General features: G+C 41.7%; 1 protein-coding gene and 1 long non-coding RNA gene across 3 annotated transcripts in view; one reads left to right on the plus strand and one right to left on the minus strand.

The window, feature by feature from the left end:
- LOC117779210 overlaps window positions 1–23934 on the minus strand; it is a 30773-nt gene extending 6839 nt beyond the window's left edge. The window contains exons 1-2 of the long non-coding RNA XR_004616952.1: window positions 23866–23934; window positions 11892–12057 (exon numbers count right to left, since the gene is read on the minus strand). This is a non-coding gene — a long non-coding RNA (uncharacterized LOC117779210). The remainder of the gene's footprint in view (window positions 1–11891; window positions 12058–23865) is intronic.
- Window positions 749–25151, plus strand: LOC117779188 (lymphocyte antigen 75-like). Of its 2 annotated transcripts, none has more exons than XM_034615182.1 (5): window positions 749–1097; window positions 1200–1574; window positions 1689–2035; window positions 14411–14415; window positions 25105–25151. In XM_034615182.1, the coding sequence occupies exons 1-5, from the start codon at window positions 1061–1063 to the stop codon at window positions 25130–25132; spliced, it is 792 nt and encodes a 263-aa protein (XP_034471073.1). In that variant the 5' UTR covers window positions 749–1060; the 3' UTR covers window positions 25133–25151. The 2 variants fall into 2 exon arrangements, with proteins under 2 accessions (XP_034471073.1, XP_034471072.1); XM_034615181.1 differs by lacking the exons at window positions 14411–14415; window positions 25105–25151 and adding exons at window positions 2280–2371; window positions 3311–3525 and having other exon boundaries at window positions 1689–2042.
- The last annotated feature ends 1217 nt before the right edge of the window (window positions 25152–26368 follow it).

The following is a 26368-nucleotide window of genomic DNA, read 5'->3' on the forward strand; positions in this document are numbered from 1 at the left end:
CTAGTACCACTGTAAACTTGTGTTTTCTTTCTCTCCTTGTTCTTGAAGTGAAGCTGCAGGACTCCTCTGGACCTGAATGACCCTGCTGTGAAAGCAGACATTCTGAAATCAGCAAGTTTCCAAAATCCACCCTGAAACACATTCATAGACCCAGGACAGATATAATACAGAGTTTGATGACATCAAATAACCCTGAGGGAGATGAGTGAATACAAAGAACTCCTGCCAGAGAGGATTTACAATGCAAAGCAGACAGATCAATGGAAAGAAGAGTTATCATGTTGGTTGAGATCAGGAAACACACAACATGCTGGGGCTGAGTTGGTGCTCGGGCCTAGAAGGACTGGATCTGAGACATGTGGTGCAAATTGTGTCTCCATGAACACATCCATGTTGTAAAGATGAACACTGGATACCTGAAGGCAGGCTTCAATATCCAGTGGGGTTACAGCCTGAGGATATGCAATTGGGTAATGAGTTAATTCAATTTTATTTGTTTACCACCAAAGAGAGAGACAGAGAGAGAGACCAGGAACTATTGTCAGAATGGTTGTTATAATGAAAATAATTAATAGATGATATCAGTCTAAAAAATAATAACAATAATAATATTATTAATTATACTCATCATCGTTTATTTTTCTTCTCTTTCATCCTTATTTTCATCTGATCTACATATTGGATGGAATTAGAGGTGATCACAACTTTAATAGATAAACATTTCAAACTTCCCTGTTACAGAGGTATCATTGGATCCACGGTGTGAGCAAGACAAACAGACATTCATTCACTCACCACCTGCACAGGGGTGGAGGCAGAGACCAGTCATGGTCAGATACGATCAGAACTATCTGCATAGTGAGATGCCTCCAGAGATAAATGAGAAAAAAATTGTTGTTTGCATCTTTGCCTTTTTACATAAAGAGTTCAACAGAACACTGACTATTTTCAGTAGAAGAGGAGGAGCTGGTGTTACATTTCCCTAAAGCTGCACTAGAACTAGTTCAGTTTGGTGTTAGTGGTGAACACTGGCACAGACAGTCCACAGAGCAGCATCAGGATGGAAGGGATCTTCATTGGTGTCTTGTGTCTCTCAGGTCAGTGAATTTCACTGTTTGTATGATGTCTAACAGGAAATCTGAATATAGAGATTAATTTGAGTCCTCATACATAACAAAAATAACTGGTTTCATCCTCAGGGTGCCTCACCTTCTCCACATGCCTCCTCCATCAGTACCACTTTGTGTCTGATGCAATGACTTGGACTGAAGCTCAGAGCTACTGCAGAGAGACGTACACAGACCTGGCCACTATTGAAAACACTGAAGAAATGAAGAAACTTAAAGACACAGTTTCCGCCGCTGGTCACAGCTCTGAGGTTTGGATTGGCCTGTACAGTCATATTGACTGGAAGTGGTCAGATGGGTTCAACCAGAGTGGAGCTGAATATAGGAACTGGGAGTCTCCTGACCCAAACAATTTTGCAGCCAATGAGTTCTGTGTGGCCATGAAGTACTATGGAAGATGGTTTGATTATTTCTGCCATAGTAAGATTCCATTTGTCTGCTACAGAGGTAATGATGTGCTTTATATTGATCTTTACTATACAACATAATGTATAAGATATGATTTTGAAAACCATTGTGTGATCTCAACAATCCCTCTTTTGTTCTCAAACTTAACTGCAGGAACATTAGAGGATTCTGACTTTGTGCTGGTGAATACAGCAAAGAATTGGACTGAGGCTCAGAGGCACTGCAGAGAACACTACACAGATCTGGTCACTGTGAGGAACGACACTGACAGAGAGAAGATACACAAGTTGATACCCTCTCTCTTATTGGTATGGATCGGTTTGTACAGAGATCCTCAGATTTACTGGTCCGACGGGAGTAACTACTCATTCAGCTCCTGGTATAGGGGTTACAACCCACTTGGCTCGATGAAAGTCGTATGTGGTGTTGCAGATTTGGATGAGGGAGGAAACTGGAGGTTATTTTCCTGTGAAGAAAGAAAACCATTTGTCTGCTACAGCGTCCCAAGTGAGAATCCTTTTTGTATTTCTGAGTTGCTTATTATTTATTTGTGACTTTTCTGACAGGCCTGATCAAACTGTCTTGTAGGCAACATGCAGCACAGAGACCAGAGGCTCCTCACTCTGTGTTTTAAACCAAAGATCTGAGTAGTTCTATCTCCATAGGAATAACTGTAGGTTTCACTAAACTATACACCACATTAAACATGTGTTTTGTTTCTCTCCTCGTTCTTTGTCTAAGCAGCAGTTAAGACGTTGGTGAAGGTGAGGGTGGAGCTACAGGACTCCTCTGTGGACCTGAATGACCCTGCTGTGAAAGAACAGATTCTGAAAGAGGCAAGTCTCCAAAATCCACCCTGAAACATGAACTCACTCATAGACCCTGGACAGATGTATTACAGAGTTTGACATCATCAAATAACCATGAAGGAGACGAGTGAATGTAAAAAAACTGCAGTCACAGATGGTCTACAATGCAAAGCAGCCACACCAATGGAAAGAAGAGTTATAATCATGTTGACTACTTTAATTATTTTTGACAGATTATTCTTCCAGGTATTTCTAATGTAGATCTGCAGTTTTTTATTTGAGACCAGGAAACATACATCCTGATTTTGGCATGATTGCTATGTGACGATCACAAATTTATGTGTCCAGAGCTGCAGGATTCAGACAAACAACAATTATAATTCTTAATCTTCTCCTTTTAATTATTATTATTATTATTATTATTATTATTATTATTATTGCTGTCACTAATAACATATTTCCATTAATAATCATCACTCTTGTTTGTCTCTCTCACCCTCTCCTCCTATCTCTCTCTTCATCCACTCTTTTCCACCCTACTCTCCTCCCACTCTCTCTCTCTCTTCTCTTCCCTCTTTTCCACCCTACTCTCCTCCCACTCTCTCTCTCTCTTCTCTTCCCTCTTTTCCACCCTACTCTCCTCCCACTCTCTCTCTTTTCTTCCCTCTTTTACACCCCCCTCTCCTTCTTGCCCACATTGAGTCTGGTTCTAGAAGTTTCTTCCAGTTAACGAGGGAGTTTTTTTCTCCACAGTCTCCAGAGTGCTGCTCGTTGTGGGAACTGTTGGGTTTCTCTATACATTTTAAAGTCTTGACTTTCTCTGTAAAGTTCCTTGAGATGATTTATATTATGATATATATGCTATATAAATAGAATTGAATTGACTAAAAACACATAACTCTTTGTCTTAGAGAGCAAAGGAATCTGTTCAAAGTATTTCAAATAGCTGCCATTTCTGTTTTTCAGTTCCAGGAAAGATTGAAGGAGAAAGGACTGAGTGGCGTCACCTTGAAGTGGAGAGAAAAGGCTGATGGGAAAGTTTTCCACAAGGAGGAAAAAGGTTCTGACAAGAAAAAAAAGACTGAGCTTTAATATTTGAATTCAACTTTTATTGCATGTGCTAATGTTTCATGTCTGCAGATATACACACCTCTATCACTGTACGCAGTTAAACCATACCAATGAATTCTGTTGTAGAAAAACTAGCCTTTGTGCTTATATGCTTAAACTGTGCGTCTGTGTTTAAAGAGCATCAGGAACTTTACGCAGCCCGGGAAGAATGTCTAATTAACACCAGACACAGGGAGAGTCTCCATCTGAAGGAAAATGTAATTAGTTGCTAGGCAGGTTAATAATGTTACAGCTGATTATGTCTTATACTTAGGGAATGACAAAGACCCACAGCACAGGTCAAGCCCATGTAAAACAGATTTCTGGTTGCAACTGTACGCTTTCACCAGACAGCACCATATATCCAGCATAAAGTAATGTAATAATGTATGCGCCCTTACTGGAATGATTTTTTTTTTATACCTATATTAAGTGTGTGGAAATGTAATAATTTATGAAAAATGCAGATAGACATCGCCGAATCTAATGGAGTCTGGAGACAGGACCTTCTAAATCGAGTAAGGCCTGAAACAGAGGCCTCCAAAACTCCAAGATTTATAATGGTGTCAGAAGTTGGACCAACAACCACAACTTTAATACACCATTAGAATCGACCCCTGACGTAACTGTAGGGGGAGACAAAGTCAACTTGGGAAAGTATGACACCATTAGGTTTCGGGACGAATCAGAAGGTGGAGAGATCCACCTCCTGATTGGTTGAACGGGCAACAGCAGAGACGAGGATGAGCATATAAGCAGAGGGTTTGAAGCTCAGTCTTCAGTTGGGTTCCGGAGCCAGCTCGGGTTTACATCTTGTAAAAAAAATAAACTCTACTGCATTGAACTCTGACCATCTCCAGTGAATTCTTTTGACCAACTATTGAGACTCCAGTAATAGCAAAGTATAAGTGTTGGAAAAGAAGTCAGGACTTAGCATCTGGTCCAGTATTAGAAGAGTCTGACCCTCATCATTAAAACTGTTATTTACACTTTATAAACAAATCCTTTGTTTTCTTACTCACAGGTTTGCAAAGGGGCAACAAATAACCACAGGTTTTTAAATTTTTTCTGAATAATGTCTAAAGAATTAGTACTTCAACATAATCCCATAAATTGATACTGATTAAGTTCAATGCTTTAGGAGACAGTCTATAGCAGCCTTCTATTCGACTCTGCTTACCCCTAGGGGTAAGACCATAGACTGCAGTTGCAATGTATGCAGTTGCAGCCCCATTTACCCCATCATTCCCAAAACAGGAATGTACACGCACACTGCATGTACAACACACACACTCACAAATTTATATATTTGTCACATGACAGTGGAATATTTCCATTTTTAATTTGATAACTTTAAAAACATGGCTTTTACATCTGAATATAGAGTGTAAACATTGTGTTGCTGTGACTACAAGCAGCTACAGAGCTCACAGTGTATGATAGGGTTGTCAGTGTCCAGACCTTCTTCATTTTGGAAATTTTTGGGTTTCTCTGTTATATTCAAGGTCTGGACCTTAATACGTAAAGTGGTTTGAGATAATGTATGTTGTGATTTGGCGCTATACAAATCAAATAGAATAGAATGATGAGGTGAAATAATAAATCCTTTATTTAGGTGAAGATTTTGGGGACTGAAGCCTTCTGGTTTGTGTTTCTAGTTTGACCAATCACATTTACTCCCGGCTTCGTATGTCGGAGGTCACTAAAGTTAATGTTGAGTCGGTCTGTGCTTTTGCAAAAACGATGTCGGACACTATAGTTTTCTCTGGACGTCTTCCTAACACGACAGGTGATGACATGTTTAGCCGCATGTTGTCTTTTAACCGCTGGCTGTCGAGGTGGTGTCCTGTAAATGGTGTGGGCTTTGTAGACAGTTGGCAAACGTTTTGGAGGAAACCTGGTCTTGTTAGGAGAGACGGCGTTCATCCCACTTGGGATGGAGCAGCTCTCTTATCTAGGAATATTACTCAGTTTATAAACCCCAAAGGACAACCCAGAGTTGGGACCAGGACGCAGAGCTGCAGTAATACACACTTCTCTGCGCTCCCTCTGGATCAGTCACACAACCACAACCCCATAGAGACTGTGTCTGTCCCCCGTCCCATTAAATTATTTAAATCAAACATTAAAAGAGGGAGAATTCAACATAAAAAACTAATACAAATTAACAGAACCTCTGCAACAACTCAACAAACAAAGACTTTTAAACACAAGATCACTATCATCGAAGGTTATTTTAGTAAAGAGATCAAAAAGTTGATTTATTGTCCCTCACTGAGACCTGGCTGCATCCCCATGAATATGTCAGCCTAAATGAATCTACCCCCCCCCCCCCCCCCCCCCCCAGTCATGTAAATACACACGTTCCCTGAGACTTTGGCCGAGGAGGTGGAGTTGCTGCTATTTTTAACTCCAGTCTATCAATTAATCCTAAACCTAAAGTAAGCTACAACTCATTTGAAAGTCTTGTTCTTAGTCTTCCACACCCATCCAAGAAATACCAACAGCCAATCATATTTGCTGTAGTTTACCGTGCTCCTGGGACTTATTCTGAATTTTAAATGGAATTCCCTGAGTTTTTAATCAAACCTAGTCCTAAAATCAGACAAAGTTATTATTGTCGGTGACTTTGATATTCATGTTGACACTAATAATGATAGCCTTAGCGTAGCATTTATTTCAGTACTAGACTCACTTGGTTTCAGTCAGTGTGTACACCAACCTACTCATTGTTGTAACCACACACTTGACCTTGTACTATCATACGGTGTCAAAATTGAACATCTAATACTACTTCAACATAATCCGATTTACAGATCATAATTTAATAACCTTCGATTTCTCATTATCAGAATACATGCCACTAATAAAAAACTCATTTTCTAGATGTCTACCTGATTGTGCTGTAGCTAAATTTAAGGAAATAATTCCAATTACATTTAACCCCGTATTATCCGTCACTATAACCAACAAATTCTTTAAAAACACTAGCTCCACTGAGATTGACCATCTTGTCGATAGCTCTGTAAAGTCATTACGATTAACATTAGGCTCCATAGCGCCTCTAAAAAAGAAACATGTAAAACATAGTAAATTAGCTCCCTGGTGTAATTTTCAACACACATGAATTAAAACAAGCGTCAAGAAAACTAGAAAGGAAGTGGTGCTCCAACAACCGTGTTGAAAATCACCTCGCCTGGAAAGATAGTGTTAAAGTTTATAAGAAGGCCCTCCACAAAGCAAGAGCTGCCTACTACTCCACACTAATAGAAGAAAATAAAAACAACCCCAGGTTTCTCCTCAGCACTGTAGCCAGGCTGACAGAGAGTCACACCTCCACCGAACCCAGTATTCCTCAATCCCTGAATAGCAACATCTTTATGACCTTCTTTAATGATAAAATTCTAACTATTAGAAATAAAATCAACCATCTCCTGCCCTCAGTTGGCACTAATACCCTATCAAGAACAGAAATCTCAGAAACAGCTGAGAATCTTATCAATTATTTAGACAGCTTCTCTCTGATCACCCTTGATCAGCTGAGCAAAAATAATCTCATCTTCTAAACCCACAACTTGTATCTTAGATCCCATTCCCACTAAATGACTTAAAGAAATCCTGGCCCAACAGAGGACAGTTCAGGATGTTCCTGCTGATTAACAGTGGCACTTGTATGTTGACATGGAGAAACCACTTTAACTCAACAGTTAAATCACTTTTGTTAGTTAACATATCTCTAAATGTAACAGGTTTTATGATCTTAATCACAGTGCGAATTACCTCTGACTCTGTAAAACCTTCTTCAATCAATCAAATTTATTTGTATAGCCCATATTCACAAATCACAATTTGTCTCATAGGGCTTTAACAAGGTGTGACATCCTCTGCCTTTAAGCCCTTAATCTAACCAAGTTTTCTTGGAAAAACCTCAACACATTCAATATTTACATTAAAATTCCAATACCTCCAGGTGCATTTGCACCCCTACATTACCCCAACAATCACACTTTTCTGATTAAAACAAAAGTTTGTTTGGCTTACCAAGGACATGTGCACAGGCATGATCACAAGAGCAGGAATGAATGCTGACACACACCAGTGCTCAATCGGCCTTTTAACTGCTGAGATGCTCTCCCTTGATTTGCCAAATTGTGCCTGGGTCCTAGTGTTCCCCCGCTACACAAGTATCTGCATCCAAGTCCAGTTGCCATCGAACCAGGTTTTCTTGGACAACCATGACCTGGATGACTTAGAATCTTTACAGACAAAATGACTATATGTTGTGGCAATAGCTTCCTGTTTTCTGTATATTTCCAAGACATTAAAAGTGGTATCAAGCTAATATATAAACTTCATTGGGGCAGCTTGCTGGCTCCTCCGTTAATGTGCATTGGGCAGGCGAAGGGCTTTATCGTTGGTGGGGAAACAGTGCCCCCTGTGGGCTTGTTCATGACCTTGCGTCTCAGCTCACTGATCTCAGAAGAAGGCTGGAGCCCTCTGACACTGTTATGCAGACAGAGGAGGTGGCAGGTATCCAGTCAGTTAGAGCAATGCATGTTCTGATCATGTCCATAGTTTTCAAGCGAGATAGTCATCCTTCTAATTTAGTGTTAGCTTATTTAAAGCTGAAAGTCACCACAAATATACTAATGCAGTTAAAATAACTGGGTTCAGACCAAAGATTCTAAGACCTTTAGAGGAATACTTCTCTTTCCAAGAATGAGTTGAATAGATTGATGGCTCCACATGGTGAGGAACCACCTGTCAGAAGCTCAACTGAGTCTCATAAGACGGAGACGCTATTTATACAACCTTGCATTAATAGTAAGCACTTCTGATTTGGCTGTACAAGGTTTATCTGTATTAATTGGTGTTGACTGATCAGATAATGTGAAGAACGTTGCATTAAGTGTGTCTCTACAGGGGGGGGGGGGGGGGGGGGGGGATTGGGAGTATTTTGTATGTAGCTCTGTTAAAGTCCCAAATAAAAGAGAAAAATAAAGAATAAATGTCCTTTAAATGTGGGGATTTGCGTCCTTGTGTGTGTGATCAATATTATGTTCCCTGCTACCCAGGTAGGCTTTGTGTGTGTATCTGCTTATCTGTCATCAACTGACATCGAGCAAGTCAGTCGTCTCCTATGGACAAGTCCACGGCTGGTCACATCGTATCCAAAGGCTCATGGGACTGTTAGGTTCTCTGGTAAAATTAAACTAAATTACTGGTTTTGTATTATGTCAATAATCTGCATTGTAAACAATACACAAGGTGACACCACATCCCTCTGCTCTGTCAGTGAATTAACTTTACCCTCTGTATGAAATGTGTTATGCAAGTAGGCTGCATTGCCTTGAATGCAATTCATGCACGAGTGTCTGACCACGAGTCTGGCTCTCACACACACACACACACACACACACACACACACACACACACACACACACACACACACACACACACACACACACACACACACATACATACACTATGACCTGACATATAGGATCTTATTTTAATACAGCTCAAGTAAATCCTGTTATTGACAGTATTGTCTAGATCAGAGGTCTTCAACAGGGGGTCCACGACCCCTAGGGGGTCCGCGGAGGTACTGCAGGGGGGTCGCGGAATTTTTGGTTGATTAGACAATTTTTTAATTTCAAATTTTTTTTTCCAACCAATTTTTTTTTCACACATTTAAATGTCTTAAAATACACATTAACATGAATCCAACATATTGTAGCGAACGGATAAATGGAGGCAGAAGACGTTATCTTTCAGTCAGCAATGCATACGTTCAGCGACACACAATAAGAAAAACATGAATATATGAACCTGTGTATTATTTGAATAGCTTAGTATTGAATGCACAATAACAGGGTAGCTATGTTTATACATGGCACTAGGCCCTGTTTAATATAAAACACTATTTTATACAATGTATACAGTATAGTAGGGGGTCCCTGCTCCATCTCTCCATCAGTTTGGGGGTCCTTGGCCTGAAAAACGTTGAAGACCCCTGGTCTAGATGTATGTGCCTCTACCCGTTAGCATAGCTACAGGTCTACTAGCTGGACCTCATGGTCTATGCCAGGGGCTCCCAAACTTCCAAATATCCAAAATTAAACATACAGCTTCTTAATATATTTCCCTTATTTTTTTTAATAAATAATAATTTGTCATGTGTTACAAACATTCCTTGTCATTTCTGTACAGTAATATTAACCGTAAACACAGTTATATATACATATATATTCTAGTTTTTCTATTTTGTTATTCTTTACATTCAGTATCTCTCTCCCGTTATAAACAGTGCTTGTCATACAAGTATGTGTGTCTCTGTGTGTATACCTGGTCCCTCACTAGTGGGAGGGGTGGGCTTGGTGGCTCCTACACACTTTATCTATCCTAGGTTTTATGGCTGTCAGACGAATGTCATTCTCCACTTGTAGATATGCTCTGTGCTTTGTTTTCAATACCTGCAATGTAGAAAAGCCAGACTCACAGAGGTATGTGGTGGCAAATGGAAGAAGAGATTTCATTCCTCCGAGTTTCAGATGTCAAGGTGGTATTTTATGGTTGTGGCAGTTTTGCAGCTGAGTCATCTTTAGTCTGCTTGTCTGATGGTCTGTTTCTTTTTAAAAATGTGTCCATTTTTGCCTTTAGCAGGAGGTAGCTAGCTATTTCTCAGGCACACAGCAACTTTCTGATGCCGCGGCTGCTCGATTCTGATTGGCTTGAGCGGTGTGTGTTTCTTTTAAATTAAAAGATTGGCATTAGGAGCAAAAAAGATTGGATCCAAGGACACATAGATTTCGATATGCAGTTATTAATAACATCTAAAAAACATTTTGAATTTAATAATTTTATTTTTATGGTCACATTGTCCCCCCTTTTCCCTTACAGTTTCCGCTCACAGACCCTCTTCTCTACAAAGTAGATGCTTATTAGCATCACGCCAACAACTGAAATATGAAGTTTAACTTGACACAGAAAAACGTCCAAACTACAGATTCAAATTCAGACCCCAATAAATGAGCCTTTGCTGGTTTTTGGGTCGAACAACAAAGACATGCTTTAGCTGGCATCAGAAATGCAGCCAGTTAACTTGCTCTTTCATTGGGCCCACTGAAGAACCAGGTCGCCAAGTGGCACATGAATTCTATTTATCTACTCCACAGCAAAGAAATGAGTTTAGCTGACAACAGGATGGACCTGGAAGAGGTAGAAGAAATTTCTTGTACCACAGAAAACAGTGTTGGACAGGCTGACAGTGCACATGCAGCAAAGCCACATTGGAATAGATCTATAATTTGTGGCTGAAAGCTTAAAGCAAGCATTGCAATTATATTATTTGAACGAAATTTGAGATTGTAAAAGGGACATTCCAACATTTTACATAGTTAGTGTTAGTTTACACAGTTTACCCACCATGACAAGTTTTACTCAGTCTGTAAAAATCCATGAACTGTATATAAACATGGACGACGCTTCTCCACTTCAAGTTTCTTTATGTCAATCAAGTCATTTTAGCTTTTTCCAGGTAATTCCACTAACATTGAGGGGGCAGTGTGTATGGCCTGTACTTCAGTCAGCCACCAGGGGGCAGTCAAGACTCTTGTCTTCACCGTTAACACTCATATAAAGTCATCTGTGAAAACAGTTTTCATTGTGTGGGTGTGAGAAGATCTGTAAACCGGTTACTTTGGCTTGAGTTTGAAAACCACACATTTATAACGGAAACCCTGAAATATAAACTGAGGGAGTAGAGTTTAAAAGGAGGTGGAAGTTATCAGGTGCAAAGAAAAATGCTTTAAAGTTGCATTATGGGAAATGTAGGTCACAGACAGTCCTCCCTTGGCCTCTGCTTCCATGTTCATTTTTGAAATAATTCTCTCTGACATCAACAGTCAAATCCATGAAACTACAACTTTATAACGAAACAGGAAGTTAAACAACTTCACACACAAAATCTGTTTATAGAGATTAGGAAACATTGAGCTCTCACACAGAGCTCTCAACTTTCTCTCTGAGGATTCTATGTTCTTTTTACCCTTAAAAGGGTTTTTAGTAGTTTTTCCTTACTCTAGTTGAGGGTTAAGGGCAGAGGATGTCACACCTTGTTAAAGCCCTATGAGACAAATCGTGATTTGTGAATATGGGCTATACAAATAACATTTGATTGATTGATTGAACCTTATGGAGGTACAACACTCAGTTGCTGGAATATCCCTGGGATAGTTTTACTGATTATCACTAACACATAGAATCTTGTTTTTATATGCAGTATATCAACAGCAAGACTTTCTTCATGTTTTTGGGAGTATTAGTGTGTACTCATGATCTAGATATGTTGGTTGCTTCTTCCACACGTCTTTATGAATGTACTCTACTAAAAGCACAGTTTATATGTAGAACAGTTAACCCCTCCCTCTCTTACCTTCCCTGAAGCCTCGTGGGGAAGGAGCGTCTCTTACAGATGTTACAGTAGCACGTTGGAGGCCCAGCAGGCTGCAGGCTCGAGCCCTTTCTCCATCCGAGAGCTTCCATGCCCTGATGACCAGGGTTTTTACACACAAGCTTTTGTTTGCGTGTTTGAGTATGAACTGCAAATACACAAGGAGACAATCAGTCAGAAGGGCTGTGTTTGTATTATATGATGTTTGTTCCTCTAATATATTATTATTTATTTATTTAATTGTATTTCTATACACTCAAAAAAATTATTCAAGCCCTTCTTAGGTGACAAATTTAAATATTGTTTGCTTTATTAATATATATCCATTTAAATAGTGTACATACATATTTTACAGATGTATGACAAAATATTTTAATTGTTTCACTCATCACATTCATGAACGCAAAATAAATGAGTTTAATTGGGGGACCGCCCCTAGTGGTTGATTCTCCCGATTTTCTTTGGCGGCCATTTTCTCAGTCTGCTTTGAGCTGCAAGCCAGAGTCACTGCCGCAGGTGGAAGACCAAACCTTGGTGAGTAAATATATTTAATGTTTCCTGCTGTCAAATAATGTACATTCCGTAATAGTGACTGAAATATGCGCAACAGCCGTCAAAACTTAATCCAGGCAACTTTTGCTCAGTTTTTAGTCAAATCAGAATTGGCGGGCAATCTGGCTAGCTAGCTAGTAATGTCCGCCTTTTCCTCGCTGCAGAGTGACAGTGACTGTAACTCACTAAAGGTTTAAGTGAGTTACAGTGGTGACTTGCCCAGGTCTATAACCACTAGTCTTTAGTCTTAAGCCACGGGCATTTTTAGCAGCCGAAATGTGTCATATGTAGAGGAATTATGAGCTCATATAGCCACACACCGGCCGCATAACGTCGGTACCGCGGAACGTCCCCACCGTTGAACGGCTCCGTGTCACGGTTGTCAGTTGTTCTCACCGGCAGCAGCTCTGTGTCATCATTATGACTTAGTATCTGATTATTATCAGATACTAAGTTCAAACTGCAGTTCATGTAAGAATTCTACTTTATATTTTTGTTTGTAATTTTCTATTGTGTTGTTCAGCATTGTACTGAAAAAGTGTTTTGTATTTGGGTTGTTTAGGCCTCCGCCACTGAGGGTGCAGAGAGGGACATTGCACTCGCCATCATGTGGATATACACTATCTGAAGAGATGGAGATGTGGAGCCAGAGGACGTGGGAATCGTGATTGAAGGCATCAAAGTCATGGACAACTTAGGAAGGGTGATAATGGGGTTCATCATGCTGTTTGGGCTCATTAATGCTTTGATCTGAGCTTTCCAGACAACCTCAAGTACACTTTCCAGTTTATTCAGAAATGAATTTGAATTGGCACAAGCTCTATGCAAAGATACAGCAGCTGAAAATAAAGTTGTTTGCATGAGCGGGAAACACAGCCGACAAAGTTCTGCGACCTCAGTGATGTTTTCCTGGGTCCGACATTTTTAATGACTGGATTTCCATGAGCTGGGAGAAGTATGTTCACATATGGAAATTTTGTCCACATAACTTCCCCTTTCCATCTATGTGACTTTGACTCTGCTCTACACCACTTTTGTACTGCTGCCTTGTCACCTTCATGACTCTCAACTCAGGCCAAATGGACATAAACACGATTTTACTGTAGTTTTCATTGGTTGTGAATGACCTCTTAATGCTGCCAGTCACTCTGTTACAGATTAGAAGCTACATTTAAATTACTGCTTTAATGAGTTATAATGAGTTAAAACCGGAAACAAGTTTATTGCCTTGTTGTTTTGGGGACTGGGGGATTGCTAGGCATTTATTTTTCACCAGCTACAGAGCTGGGCATGAGAGTCAAACTGGTGAATGGCTATTTCTGAACAATTGTGATCAATATTGCCAGATGCATGGACCCAAGGGGAGACATTACTCTGTAAATTGGCTTCTTTATGGCTGTATGGATGTCATGTTGAATATTAGGAGAACACTGTAGTTTTCTTGGCCTCTTAATGCTGCAAGTCACTCTGCTACAGAGCTGTTAAGATTACCATTTGTTTCCAGTGCACTTCAAAAGGTTTAGCATTAAAGAAAAGTGTATTCAAGTAAAAGTTAATATATTATAAGTATAAAAATATATGTATTTGTATTGATGTTGAATTCAGGATTACTGTCAGGATTGTGTTGCTTTTATTTCCTGATCAGTTTGTTTCTTGATATTTGTTGTAAAACAAACAAAAAGTTTTCAATGTTGGTTGGTTTTTACTATGCTTGTTATGATCTGATTTAAGCGGACCCAAAAGTGCAGAGCACGAACACAGCAGGTAGATGGTAGTAAACAGGTTTATTTGTTTAAAGCTGGAGCTGGGGTGGTGGCGGCAGGCAGTGGGGATCCGAAGTCCAGGGAGGGTGAAGCCAGAGTGGATTGAGTGGAACAAACGGAAGGTGCGCAGCTGAATCTGAGGCAAAAGGGAGCACGGGGGTTAACAGGTATCATTAGACAAGAAAGAAGTAGTCACAGGAGCCAGGATAAGTACCACACTGGTGAACGGACGATCTGGCGACGACAGGGGAGATGAGCTGAGGTCTTATAGACCTGAGGTGGAGTTGATGACGAGATGAAGGTCAGCTGCGCCGGTGTCCCACAGGAGGCCCCTCCCAGCTCCAGTGTGGGAAGGGAAAACAGCAGGAAGGGAAAACAAGGAGCACAAAAGGAGGTGGCAACCCTGGTCCTAACAGTACCCCCCCCCTAATGGACGCCTCCAGGCGACCACCCCGGTTTGTCAGGATGGGCCTGATGGAAGGCCCCTGACCATCGGAGGGTCCAGAATGAATGACCGGGGCACCCAGCAGCGCTCTTCGGGACCATAACCCTCCCAGTCGACCAGATATTGCAGGCCTCTGCCACGCCGGCGGACGTCCAGAAGGCGCCGCACGGAGAAAGCTGGGTGGTCGTCAATAATCCGGGCGGGTGGAGGGGGTTTGGCTGGAGGGCACAGAGGGCTAGAGGAAACTGGTTTTAACTGTGAAACATGAAAGGTGGGATGTATTCTCAAGGTATTGGGCAGCTTCAGCCTGACAGCAGAGGGACTGATTATTCTTTCAATAACCAAATGGTCCTATGAAACGAGGGGCTAACTTCTTGGATACGGACTTCAACGGAATGTCTTTGGCGGAAAAGCCACACTGACTGACCTGGCTTATAGGCGGGAGCAGGAATCCTACGTCTGTCAGCGAGGCGTTTGTTGGCTTCCACAGAGCGAAGGAGCGCTGAGCGGGTGTCCCTCCAGACCTTCCTACAGCGACGAAGGTGATGCAGAACGGAGGGTACAGCCAACTCGCTCTCCTGGGAGGGAAACAGAGGTGGTTGATACCCCAGAGAAGCCTCAAAAGGGGACATACCAGTGGCCGCGTTGGTTAAGGAATTATGGGCATATTCGATCCAGGTCAGGTGAGAGCTCCAGGTTGAATGGTTGAGTGCTGAGATGCAACGCAGGGCAGACCCCAGGTCCTGATTAGCCCTCTCTGATTGTCCATTGGTCTGTGGGTGGAATCCGGAAGATAGGCTGACCTTGGCGCCAAGGTTTTGGCAAAAAGCCTTCCACACATGAGAGGTGAACTGGGGACCCCTGTCAGAAACGATGTCAACTGGTATGCCGTGTAGACGGAAAACATGGTCAGTTAAAAGGTTAGCAGTCTCCTGAGCAGATGGTAACTTGGGCAGGGCATGAAAATGGACAGCCTTGGAAAATCTATCCACAATGGTGAGAACAACTGTGTTACCTTGTGAGGGAGGTAGACCAGTGACGAAGTCCAAGGCGATGTGTGACCAGGGACGGTTAGGAACTGGAAGTGGACACAGAAGGCCAGCTGGAGGACGGTGGGACGCCTTGCTCCTCGCACACACAGAACAGGCAGCAACATATGAATGTGTATCTGCATCCATCGTGGGCCACCAGAAGTGTCTCTTCAGGAGAGAGAGAGTGCGGCTAATTCCAGGGTGGCAGGCAAACCTAGAGGTGTGAGCCCACTGTAGGACCTGAGCACGGACAGAATCTGGGACGAAAAGGTGGTTAGGTGGGCCTGTACCTGGATCAGGATGATTCTGTTGTGCCCGTCTGATCTCCGCTTCAATCTCCCATGTGATTGCTGCCACAACACAGGAGGGAGGTAAGATAGTTTCTGAACTTGTATTGGACACCTCACACATATGTTGTCGGGAGAGAGCATCCGGCTTGATGTTACGTTTACCCGGGCGGTAAGTTAATGTAAAGTTAAAGCGACAGAAAAACAAAGCCCACAGAGCCTGTCTGGAATTTAGCCTTTTAGCTGACTGAATGTATTCTAAATTTTTGTGATCCGTCCAACTATGAATGGTTGCTCCACCCCCTCCAGCCAATGTCTCCACTCTTCTAAAGCTAACTTGACCGCTAACAACTCCCTGTTCCCAACATCGTAATTGCTTTCAGCAGGAGACAGGCGACGCGAATAATAGGCACATGGGTGAAGCTTGTGATCTGGACCAGAACGTTGGGATAGAACAGCTCCTACCCCAGTATCCGAGGCATCCACTTCTACTACAAACTGCAGAGAGGGATCTGGTTGAACTAGCACCGGAGCAGAGATGAAGAGACTCTTGAGCTTGCAAAATGCTGTCTCTGCCTCCGGTGTCCAGGAAAACTGCACAGAGGAAGAAGTTAGTTTACAGAGGGGAGCTGCCACTTGACTGAAACCTTTGATGAAGCGGCGATAAAAGTTTGCAAACCAAGAAAACTCTGCAGTTTCTTGCGAGTAGTGGGTGTGGGCCATTCAGATACCGCTTTAATCTTTTCAGGGTCCGTCCTCACCTGCCCACCCTCGATGATGTACCCCAGGAAACTGACAGAGCTGGTGTGAAACTCGCACTTCTCTGCCTTGACAAAAAGCTTATTCTCCAGTAGTCTCTGGAGAACTAGCCGGACATGGGACACATGTTCACTGAGGTCTTTGGAGAAAATCAGGATGTCATCTAAATATACAAAAACAAAACGGTTAAGGAAGTCACGAAGGACATCATTCACCAGTCCCTGAAAAACTGCTGGAGCGTTGGTCAATCCAAAAGGCATAACGAGATATTCAAAATGCCCCAGGGGTGTGTTAAAAGCTGTCTTCCATTCATCCCCATCCCGAATCCGCACCAGATGGTAAGCATTGCGGAGGTCCAGTTTGGAGAAGACAGAGGCTCCCTGAAGAGGTTCAAAAGCAGAGCTGATTAGTGGAAGGGGGTATTTGTTCTTGATAGTGATGTTATTCAGGCCACGGAAGTCAATACAAGGGCGGAGAGTCTTATCCTTCTTCACGACAAAGAAAAAACCAGCACCGAGAGGGGAAGAGGATGGGCGGATTATCCCAGCAGCTAAGGATTCTTTAATATAATTCTCCATGGCCTCTCGTTCCGGGCGCGAGAGATTATATAACTGGCTAGCGGGCATAGTTGAGCCCCTGAGCAGGTCAATAGCACAATCATAAGGTCTATGGGGGGGTAGAGAAAGTGCTCGGTCTTTGCTAAAAACCTCACCTAAATCATGGTACTCCAGAGGAAGGGCTGATAAGTCTGGTGGTTTAGGCTGAGGGCAACCTGAGGAGTTGGCTCCATCTGCTGGGAACAAAGCTGACTGCAGGCACGTTGAGTGACAAAAACTGCTCCAACCTACAATTCTCCCAGCTGCCCAATCTATGTGGGGGTTGTGTTTTCGCAACCATGGGTGACCAAGAACAAGGGGTGCATTTGGAGATGAAATTATCTTGAGGCAAATGGTCTCACGGTGGTTACCAGAGAGGACGAGGGTAAGGGGAGTAGTTTGGTGGGTTATCCTAGCAAAAAACCTACCATCCAGAGCATTAGCATTCAAGGGAGTCTTTAAGGGCTCGAGGACTAAAGCCGACTGTATGGCAACATTGTAGTCAAGGAAATTATCTTCGGCCCCCGAGTCGAAAAGAGCTAGGAGGGGTAGAGACAACTGATTGGAGCAGATAGTAGCTGAGACTCGTAACTGGGATTTATGTGGGGGGAAGTGGTTGGCTTGGCTCATCAGTACCCCCACCCTTACGGACGAGCCCGGTCTTTTGGCAGAATAGGACACGTTGCAAGGGAATGACCCCCTTGACCACAATATAGGCACTCACCGGCCCGGAAGCGACGTAGACGCTCCGCAGGAGTTAGTCGGGCCCTGCCAAGTTGCATGGGTTCGTCCTCAGGAGAAGCAGTGGCCAAGCTGGGCAGAATAGTGTGGGTTCTTTGTGGACCAACTGTGGTGAGAGTTGTGGGCATGATGGGAGTGCTGGTGACTGGTTGTGAACGAGAAGATCTCTCCAGGCGGCGTTCACGTAGGCGATTGTCCAATCTGATAGTTAAAGAGATGAGGGAGTTGAGACTCTCAGGTTCATCCCTGGAGGCAAGTTCATCCTTAAGCTGTTCATTTAACCCTCTGTAAAAAAACCCTCTTAGTGCACGCTCATCCCATTGAGCATCAGCTGCCACGGTCCAGAATTCCACTGCGTAGTCTGCTGCGCTCCTTAACCCCTGACGGAGACTCAACAGACGTCTTGATGCAGAGCCATGGCAATCAGGATGATCAAAAACTCCTCTTAAATTGGAAACAAAATCCTCATAGGTCACAGTAGTAAGAGACAAAGGTGTATATATTGCTTCTGCCCACGCCAAAGCTCTCCCTCTCAACAATCCCAAAATGTAATGAACTTTAGATTGGTCAGCTGGGAACAATGAGGAACGTTGTTGAAAAACCATACCACACTGGAGCAGGAAACCCCGACATGTCTTCAGATCTTCATGAAAGGGCTCGGGGTTGGTGGCCAGGGAATCCTGACTAGCCGTGGGAGCAGGTGGTAATGGGGGTGGGGGAACAGGACTAGGTGGTGCAGCAGCTGCAGATGAGGCACACAGAGAGGTCAGTAACGAGACTTGTCGAGTTAATTCAGAAACTTGATTTACCAGAGATTGGTTATTGTCCGTGAGGGCCTGGAGAAGCTGTTCATGCTGTCCAAGAAGAACTCCTTGGCTGGTTAAAGCTTGGAGTAGTTGGCCGGAGGTAGGTGTTGTGTCTGCTGGGTCCATGTTGGCCAGATCGTTCTGTTATGATCTGATTTAAGCGGACCCAAAAGTGCAGAGCACGAACACAGCAGGTAGATGGTAGTAAACAGGTTTATTTGTTTAAAGCTGGAGCTGGGGTGGTGGCGGCAGGCAGTGGGGATCCGAAGTCCAGGGAGGGTGAAGCCAGAGTGGATTGAGTGGAACAAACGGAAGGTGCGCAGCTGAATCTGAGGCAAAAGGGAGCACGGGGTTAACAGGTATCATTAGACAAGAAAGAAGTAGTCACAGGAGCCAGGATAAGTACCACACTGGTGAACGGACGATCTGGCGACGACAGGGGAGATGAGCTGAGGTCTTATAGACTGAGGTGGAGTTGATGACGAGATGAAGGTCAGCTGCGCCGGTGTCCCACAGGAGGCCCCTCCCAGCTCCAGTGTGGGAAGGGAAAACAGCAGGAAGGGAAAACAAGGAGCACAAAAGGAGGTGGCAACCCTGGTCCTAACAATGCTAGTTTCTGAGCATTTTAAAATTTAAAAAAAAACTCAAACAAGGTTTGTCTCATGCGTCTAAACGGGGATCAGATGAAAAGCAATATTACCTTATTAATTTCCAATTATATAATTTTGTGTTGGACTAACTAAAATCAATTTCACATCATCTATGTAGATATTTTACTTTAGCTGCCTTTAAAAAAGATAAGTTGGTGTTATATAAATCAACCTAACTAATCAACTAGTTAATGTAAAAATGTTATTTTAGCTTTATGTGAGAGAAATTTGTTGGACTAATGACAAGAAATTATATTGCAGGGATTTTATTAAATTGAGTTGGAGATACAATTGAATTGAGTTCACCCAATGAGTTATTTTTTTCAGTGTAGCCACTTACAGGAAGTATCTTTTACAATTAAAAATAATTTCATTGATTTCAGGGTATTTAATGAATTTTACTTTCACTCTTTCAGAAAGTGTAACTGACCAGTGGATTGGCTGGTGTACTGCAGGAGTCTGTCTCAGTCTCAGGATGGTTGGGGTCAGGGGGTAGTTCAGAGGAACATGTTGTTCTCCTCCATCCCGGTTCAGCACAGCTCTAACACAGCCTCAGAGTTTGAGACAAAAGAAGGTCTAAAAAGGCCAAACAGAGACACAGACAAAGGGAGTAAACAGTCCTGCAGATGCACTCGCGGATTTTACCACCAACAAATCTCTGATTCGCTTCTTGCTCACTGTGGATGTCTTGCAAACATAACACAGCTTTAAAACATAAGCTTGGTGGGAATTTTAGGCCCTATGATCAAACTACAGTGCCACTGAGTAAAGTGCATAACTCCACCAAGGCCCAACAGTCCCCTTAAATTCAACCAAGTTGCACCAATCATGCTTGATTTCTTTTTCAGTCAAGATACATAAATTATTTCCTGAGAAATCATCAAAAATGTTATCAAACACTCTCATCTCGCAATCTTAAAGAAAGTGAAAAAATTCCTGGACCCACAGAAACATTTTATGAATTCTTTCTATGGTCCATGATGTGAAAACCAAGGAGGAGCCCTGATTCCTCTGTGAGCATCAGGAACCTTCCCCCATTATAGTAGCTGGGACAGAGATATCAGAAAGAAGCAGCTATTGAGACCATGAATGTCAGGTATAGTGAAGACTAATATATGGGAATTTAAATATCGATCATATGTTGCATCACACAACTCACCCAGTTCAGCTGCATGTTTCCTGAGGTAATGTCCTGTCAGTTGTCTAAATAAACTAATAACTTTTTATTTTCCAGGTTTTTTGGAAGAACACAATTTGCTTGAACGAGAAAAACATTTCTAAATATATTTAATGGTTTGTGTTCAAAGCTATGGAGCTAAAAGTAAACATGGAATGAATTAAAGGTTCAGTGTGTAAGATTTTGGTGAAAGGGATCGATTGGCAGAAAATGAATATGAAATAATCCTACTGATGTTTTAACTAGTGTGTTTCATCTTAATTCTAAAAATTGTGGACTTCTTTCCCCCTTAAATGAGCCCCTTATATTTAAATACTTTATATTTACATCAGGAGCTGGTCTGGAAGGGGAGCGAGCTGTGAGGGGTACTCAGCTGCAATATGCAACTGCACCACTACATCTCACCAAATTCTACACACTGAATCTTTAAATGTGCATCTTACGGAATCAGGAATTGGACATGGATGTTTGATATATCATTGGCCCCTCTGTGTAAATTGTGGCCCCTGATTTATGAAAATACTTCACCAGCCTCTGGAGAACAACCCCCAAGCTAGCTTGTCCTTAATATTGAACTCATTACTTTTCTCTTCTGGACAGTCTGACAGGTCTTGACCATGACCTGACAGACATATTCAGCCAGAAGTGACCACACTGAAAGACATGTTGGTCTAATGTTTAATGTGTATTTTTCCTTTGATGCAGAACAACCTAGGTGGAGGTTTTCAGGTTGTTTGTCTGCCCCATTTTTATGAACACATGTCAAATTCTGTACGAAGCTTCATTTGGACTCAGAGATGAACTGAAACGATGTTGGTGACTGAAGGTAAAATGTCAAGGTCACGGTGACCTCATGTTCTTGTGAATGTGATATATCACAAACACTTTCAGGGAATTTTGTTACATCCAACACAAATATTCACTTCAAGGATGATTTGATTACAACTGAAAGTAGTTCAAGGTCATCGACTTCACAAAAAGTATTTTTTGCCTCGTTAATGTCACGTTTGTTGTATAACTGAACACAAATGCTGCCAAAGAAACAGAACAAAAGAAAAAGTGCAGGGAAAAATACTTAATCAACAAATTAAATTGGTTACACTCAGAAGGCTGGTTAGAGAACTCAGGTGATCCAAGAGCTGAAACTCAAAACAGAGACACAGGAGCTGGACTGAACAGAACCAAAGTGAAGAGACGACCTGACACAGACAGAATAACTGAACCCAGGTGAAACACATGAGGTCAGGTGCACACAATCACAAGATTGAAGTGACCAACAATGACACATGGGGGGAACAGGAAGTGAAGGTCACAATAAAACAGGAAATGGCACAACATGGACGCAACTAAACTGAGGCGAGGGACACACGAGGAAGGGGAAGATTAAAATACAGAGTACAAATCCAAAAACACAAATATACAAAAACAAAAAGTGACTGCTATATAGAGCACTATGTAGTGAGCTCATCGAAAAAGAACAAAAAAACTTTCACACACTATTCAGCGCATTTTGTCTGCATCAAAAAAATGACATCATTGCCACAGGAATTAAATGTACAACAGCAACGTGGAAAATCCCAAAATAAATTTTAAATGTTTATTTTGCAGCATTAATGTAAAAACACATGTTGGATGATCATCTTTAAATGTGGAAATAAACTTGTTTCCCACACTTTGTGCTGTGATGCACCGCTCTGCTTCTATTTACATTAGAACGACAGGTCGGGCTGTTCCTGCTGCCCTCCCTCCTCCCGTCTCTCTACCACAAGTGAAATGCATGATGGTATATATTGTTTGGTTAGTGACCATTGGTTGTACACTACTTTTCATGATGCATTGTGGGAAACAATGAATCAATTACATAGGGTATAAAACAAACCTGTAAACATTTGGACACCACTAAAAAATGGCGAACTCAGCATATAGTGCACTATACAGTGATTAGTGAGGGATTTGGAACACAGCCATAGACTCACAGATGAACTGATTAGATTTCAGTGGTCAAAGGTCAGGGTGACCTCATATGAGTCCAGATGAAAAATGTATGCAGAAATAAACTGCACAGGTTGAAGGTGGCAAACAACCATAGGGTGGAAGTTTATTTCTGAGTTTCTGTTTTTGTGAATTGTCTGACAGTCCTGATCAAAGTGTCTTGTGGGCAACATGCAGCCTGGAGACCAGAGGTTCCTCACTGTGTTGTGAATAAAAGATCCAAGTACTTCTTCACAAAGCTAGTACCACTGTAAACTTGTGTTTTCTTTCTCTCCTCGTTCTTGAAGTGAAGCTGCAGGACTCCTCTGGACCTGAATGACCCTGCTGTGAAAGCAGACATTCTGAAATCAGCAAGTTTCCAAAATCCACCCTGAAACACATTCATAGACCCAGGACAGATATAATACAGAGTTTGATGACATCAAATAACCCTGAGGGAGATGAGTGAATACAAAGAACTCCTGCCAGAGAGGATTTACAATGCAAAGCAGCCAGAACACTGGAAAGAAGAGTTATCATGTTGGTTGAGATCAGGAAACACACAACATGCTGGGGCTGAGTTGGTGCTCGGGCCTAGAAGGACTGGATCTGAGACATGTGGTGCAAATTGTGTCTCCATGAACACATCCATGTTGTAAAGATGAACACTGGATACCTGAAGGCAGGCTTCAATATCCAGTAGGGTTATAGCCTGAGGATATGCAATTGGGTAATGAGTTAATTCAATTTGATTTATGATTACAAATCATAAAATAGATTATCCCCATGCACTTAAAGTTGACACAAAAAAAACTCTTTTACTAGAACTAAGAAACCTCGAGAACCAGATTCAATGTGAGAGAGAGAGAGAGAGAGAGAGAGAGAGAGAGAGAGAGAGAGAGACCAGGAAATATTGTCAGAAGAGTTATAATGTTAATAATGCATAGATGATAGCATTATAATAATAATATATTATTATTATTATTATTATTATTATTAATAATCATCATCATCATCTCTTTTTCTTCTCTTTTCATCCTTGTTTTCATCTGATCTACATATTGGATGGAATTAGAGGTGATCACAACATTAATAGATAAACATTTCCAACATCCCTGTCACAGAGGTATCATTGGATCCATGGTGTGAGCAAGACAAACAGACATTCATTCACTCACCACCTGCACAGGGGTGGAGGCAGAGACCAGTCATGGTCAGATACGATCAGAACTATCTGCATAGTGAGAGGCCTCCAGAAATAAACAAGAAAAATGTTGTTTGCATCTTTGCCTTTTTGCATAAAGAGTTCAACAGAACACTGACTATTTTCAGTAGAAGAGGAGGAGCTGGTGTTACATTTCCCTAAAGCTGCACTAGAACTAGTTCAGTTTGGTGTTAGTGGTGAACACTGGCACAGACAGTCCACAGAGCAGCATCAGGATGGAAGGGATCTTCATTGGTGTCTTGTGTCTCTCAGGTCAGTGAATTTCACTGTTTGTATGATGTCTAACAGGAAATCTGAATATAGAGATTAATTTGAGTCCTCATACATAACACAAATAACTGGTTTCATCCTCAGGGTGCCTCACCTTCTCCACATGCCTCCTCCATCAGTACCACTTTGTGCCTGATGAAATGACTTGGACTGAAGCTCAGAGCTACTGCAGAGAGACGTACACAGACCTGGCCACTATTGAAAACACTGAAGAAATGAAGAAACTTAACGACACAGTTTCTGCCGCTGGTCACAGCTCTGAGGTTTGGATTGGCCTGTACAGTCATATTGACTGGAAGTGGTCAGATGGGTTCAACCAGAGTGGAGCTGAATATAGGAACTGGGAGTCTCCTGACCCAAACTATGTAGCAGCCAATGAGCTCTGTGTGTTGCAGGGTTCAAAGTATGCAACATGGTATGATCATGACTGCCTTAGTAAGATTCCATTTGTCTGCTACAATGGTAATGATGTGCTTTATATTGATCTTTACCATACAACATAATGTATAAGATATGACTTTGAAAACCATTGTGTGATCTCAACAATCCCTCTTTTGTTCTCAAACTTAACTGCAGGAACATTAGAGGATTCTGACTTTGTGCTGGTGAATACATCAAAGAATTGGACTGAGGCTCAGAGGCACTGCAGAGAACACTACACAGATCTGGCCACTGTGAGGAACGACGCTGACAGAGAGAAGATACAGGAGTTGATAACATCTCTCAAAATAGCATCGATCGGTTTGTACAGAGATCCTCAGATTTACTGGTCCGACGGGAGTAACTACTCATTCAGCTCCTGGTATCAGGGTGTAAACCCACTTGGCTCGATGAAAGTCGGATGTGGTGTTGCAGATTTGGATGAGGGAGGAAAATGGAGGTTAATTTCCTGTGAAGAAACAAAACCATTTGTCTGCTACAGCATGCGTGGATGGTGCTTCCTTGAGTGAAAGAGAGAGAACACATGCTGACATTAGAAAAACAGTTATTGTCTCAATAGTGATTCTTATAACATTAATGCACTCATGAATATTTGGATGATGTTTGTTCTGTCTATTGTTTCTTTACAGTGAGAGAAACTAGAAATGTCTTGTGATGTACTTGTATGTTATCACTTCATTAATCTGCTCTGTGATGGTTCTTCAAGACAAACTGACACTTTGGAACATTTTGACTCTGTCTGGTTTCAGACTCCTTCACTAATTCTCCTTGTGAATGAGATTTCAGCTCTTAGATCTCAGCAGTTTTTTTTGTCAGATTAAAAAGCAAAATTCCCCAAAAAATTTACAATTCACTGGTTTTGGTTTTTCGGAAACCCCTGTCTTATAGAAAATAGATTGGTAAGATTAAGTAGATAGACAAAAATGTGTAAATTAATAAATGCATCAATAAATATATGTACATGCAACATAAATAAATGACTTATATGTTCTTCTATTTTCTTTTTGATTTAAAATACCTTGATCAGCACACAGTAGTTTCATTAAATATGTGTATTGAAATAGTGACCAGCAGAGGTCGCTACCTGTTACCAAATTCCTCATATCTCCAAACATGACCAGCTAATTATAACTTTTAATGGACATTTTCCATTTTAGGCTATTTATGTAATCATTAATATTTAAATGATAATGTTGGATTGCTTTGGTAATGAATACAATAAAAAAATCTATGTAACAATAATATTTCACTGCTCATTAGAAAACACCTGAGGTACAGAAACATAAAGTAAACAGAACACTTGATTATATTGTAGTGTTGGTTCTCTGAGTGAGGAGACTACCTCTCCACTCTATTACATATTCTATATGTATGGGGAATGATCCCCCTGCTCTCAAGGTGTGTAGACATTTCTTTTATATACACCAGCTTGCCCGGCCACGCCCTGCAGTTCACCTATAAAACACCTGTGTTGGCGTGAAATCCATTGATAGTTTGATTGACACATGTCTCCGAGAGGCCTTAGAGTGGGAAAGATAGTCTCTTCACTCAGAGAACCAAGGTTACAATGTAACCGAGCATCCTCTGATGTATCGAGATTATCTCAAAAACATTTTCCATATGTAAGGGGCAACTCTTTTAGACACCTTGCAAAGAGACGATACATCCCACAAGCCGGAATTTGACAAATGCACAATTTACAAATGCACGGTATTTTCATACCAACCAGGTCAAAGCCCCACAGT

Source organism: Hippoglossus hippoglossus, chromosome 18 (genome assembly GCF_009819705.1).
Source record: "Hippoglossus hippoglossus isolate fHipHip1 chromosome 18, fHipHip1.pri, whole genome shotgun sequence".
In the NCBI taxonomy this organism is placed as follows: domain Eukaryota; kingdom Metazoa; phylum Chordata; class Actinopteri; order Pleuronectiformes; family Pleuronectidae; genus Hippoglossus; species Hippoglossus hippoglossus.

Excerpts from the sequence above, each read along its gene's own strand:
- LOC117779188 (XM_034615181.1), top strand. The coding sequence starts at position 1,061 with ATGGAAGGGATCTTCATTGGTGTCTTGTGTCTCTCAG. Across the intron at positions 1,575-1,688 it reads TCCATTTGTCTGCTACAGAG|GAACATTAGAGGATTCTGAC; the intron begins GTAATGATGTGC and ends ACTTAACTGCAG. Across the intron at positions 2,372-3,310 it reads AAGAACAGATTCTGAAAGAG|TTCCAGGAAAGATTGAAGGA; the intron begins GCAAGTCTCCAA and ends TCTGTTTTTCAG.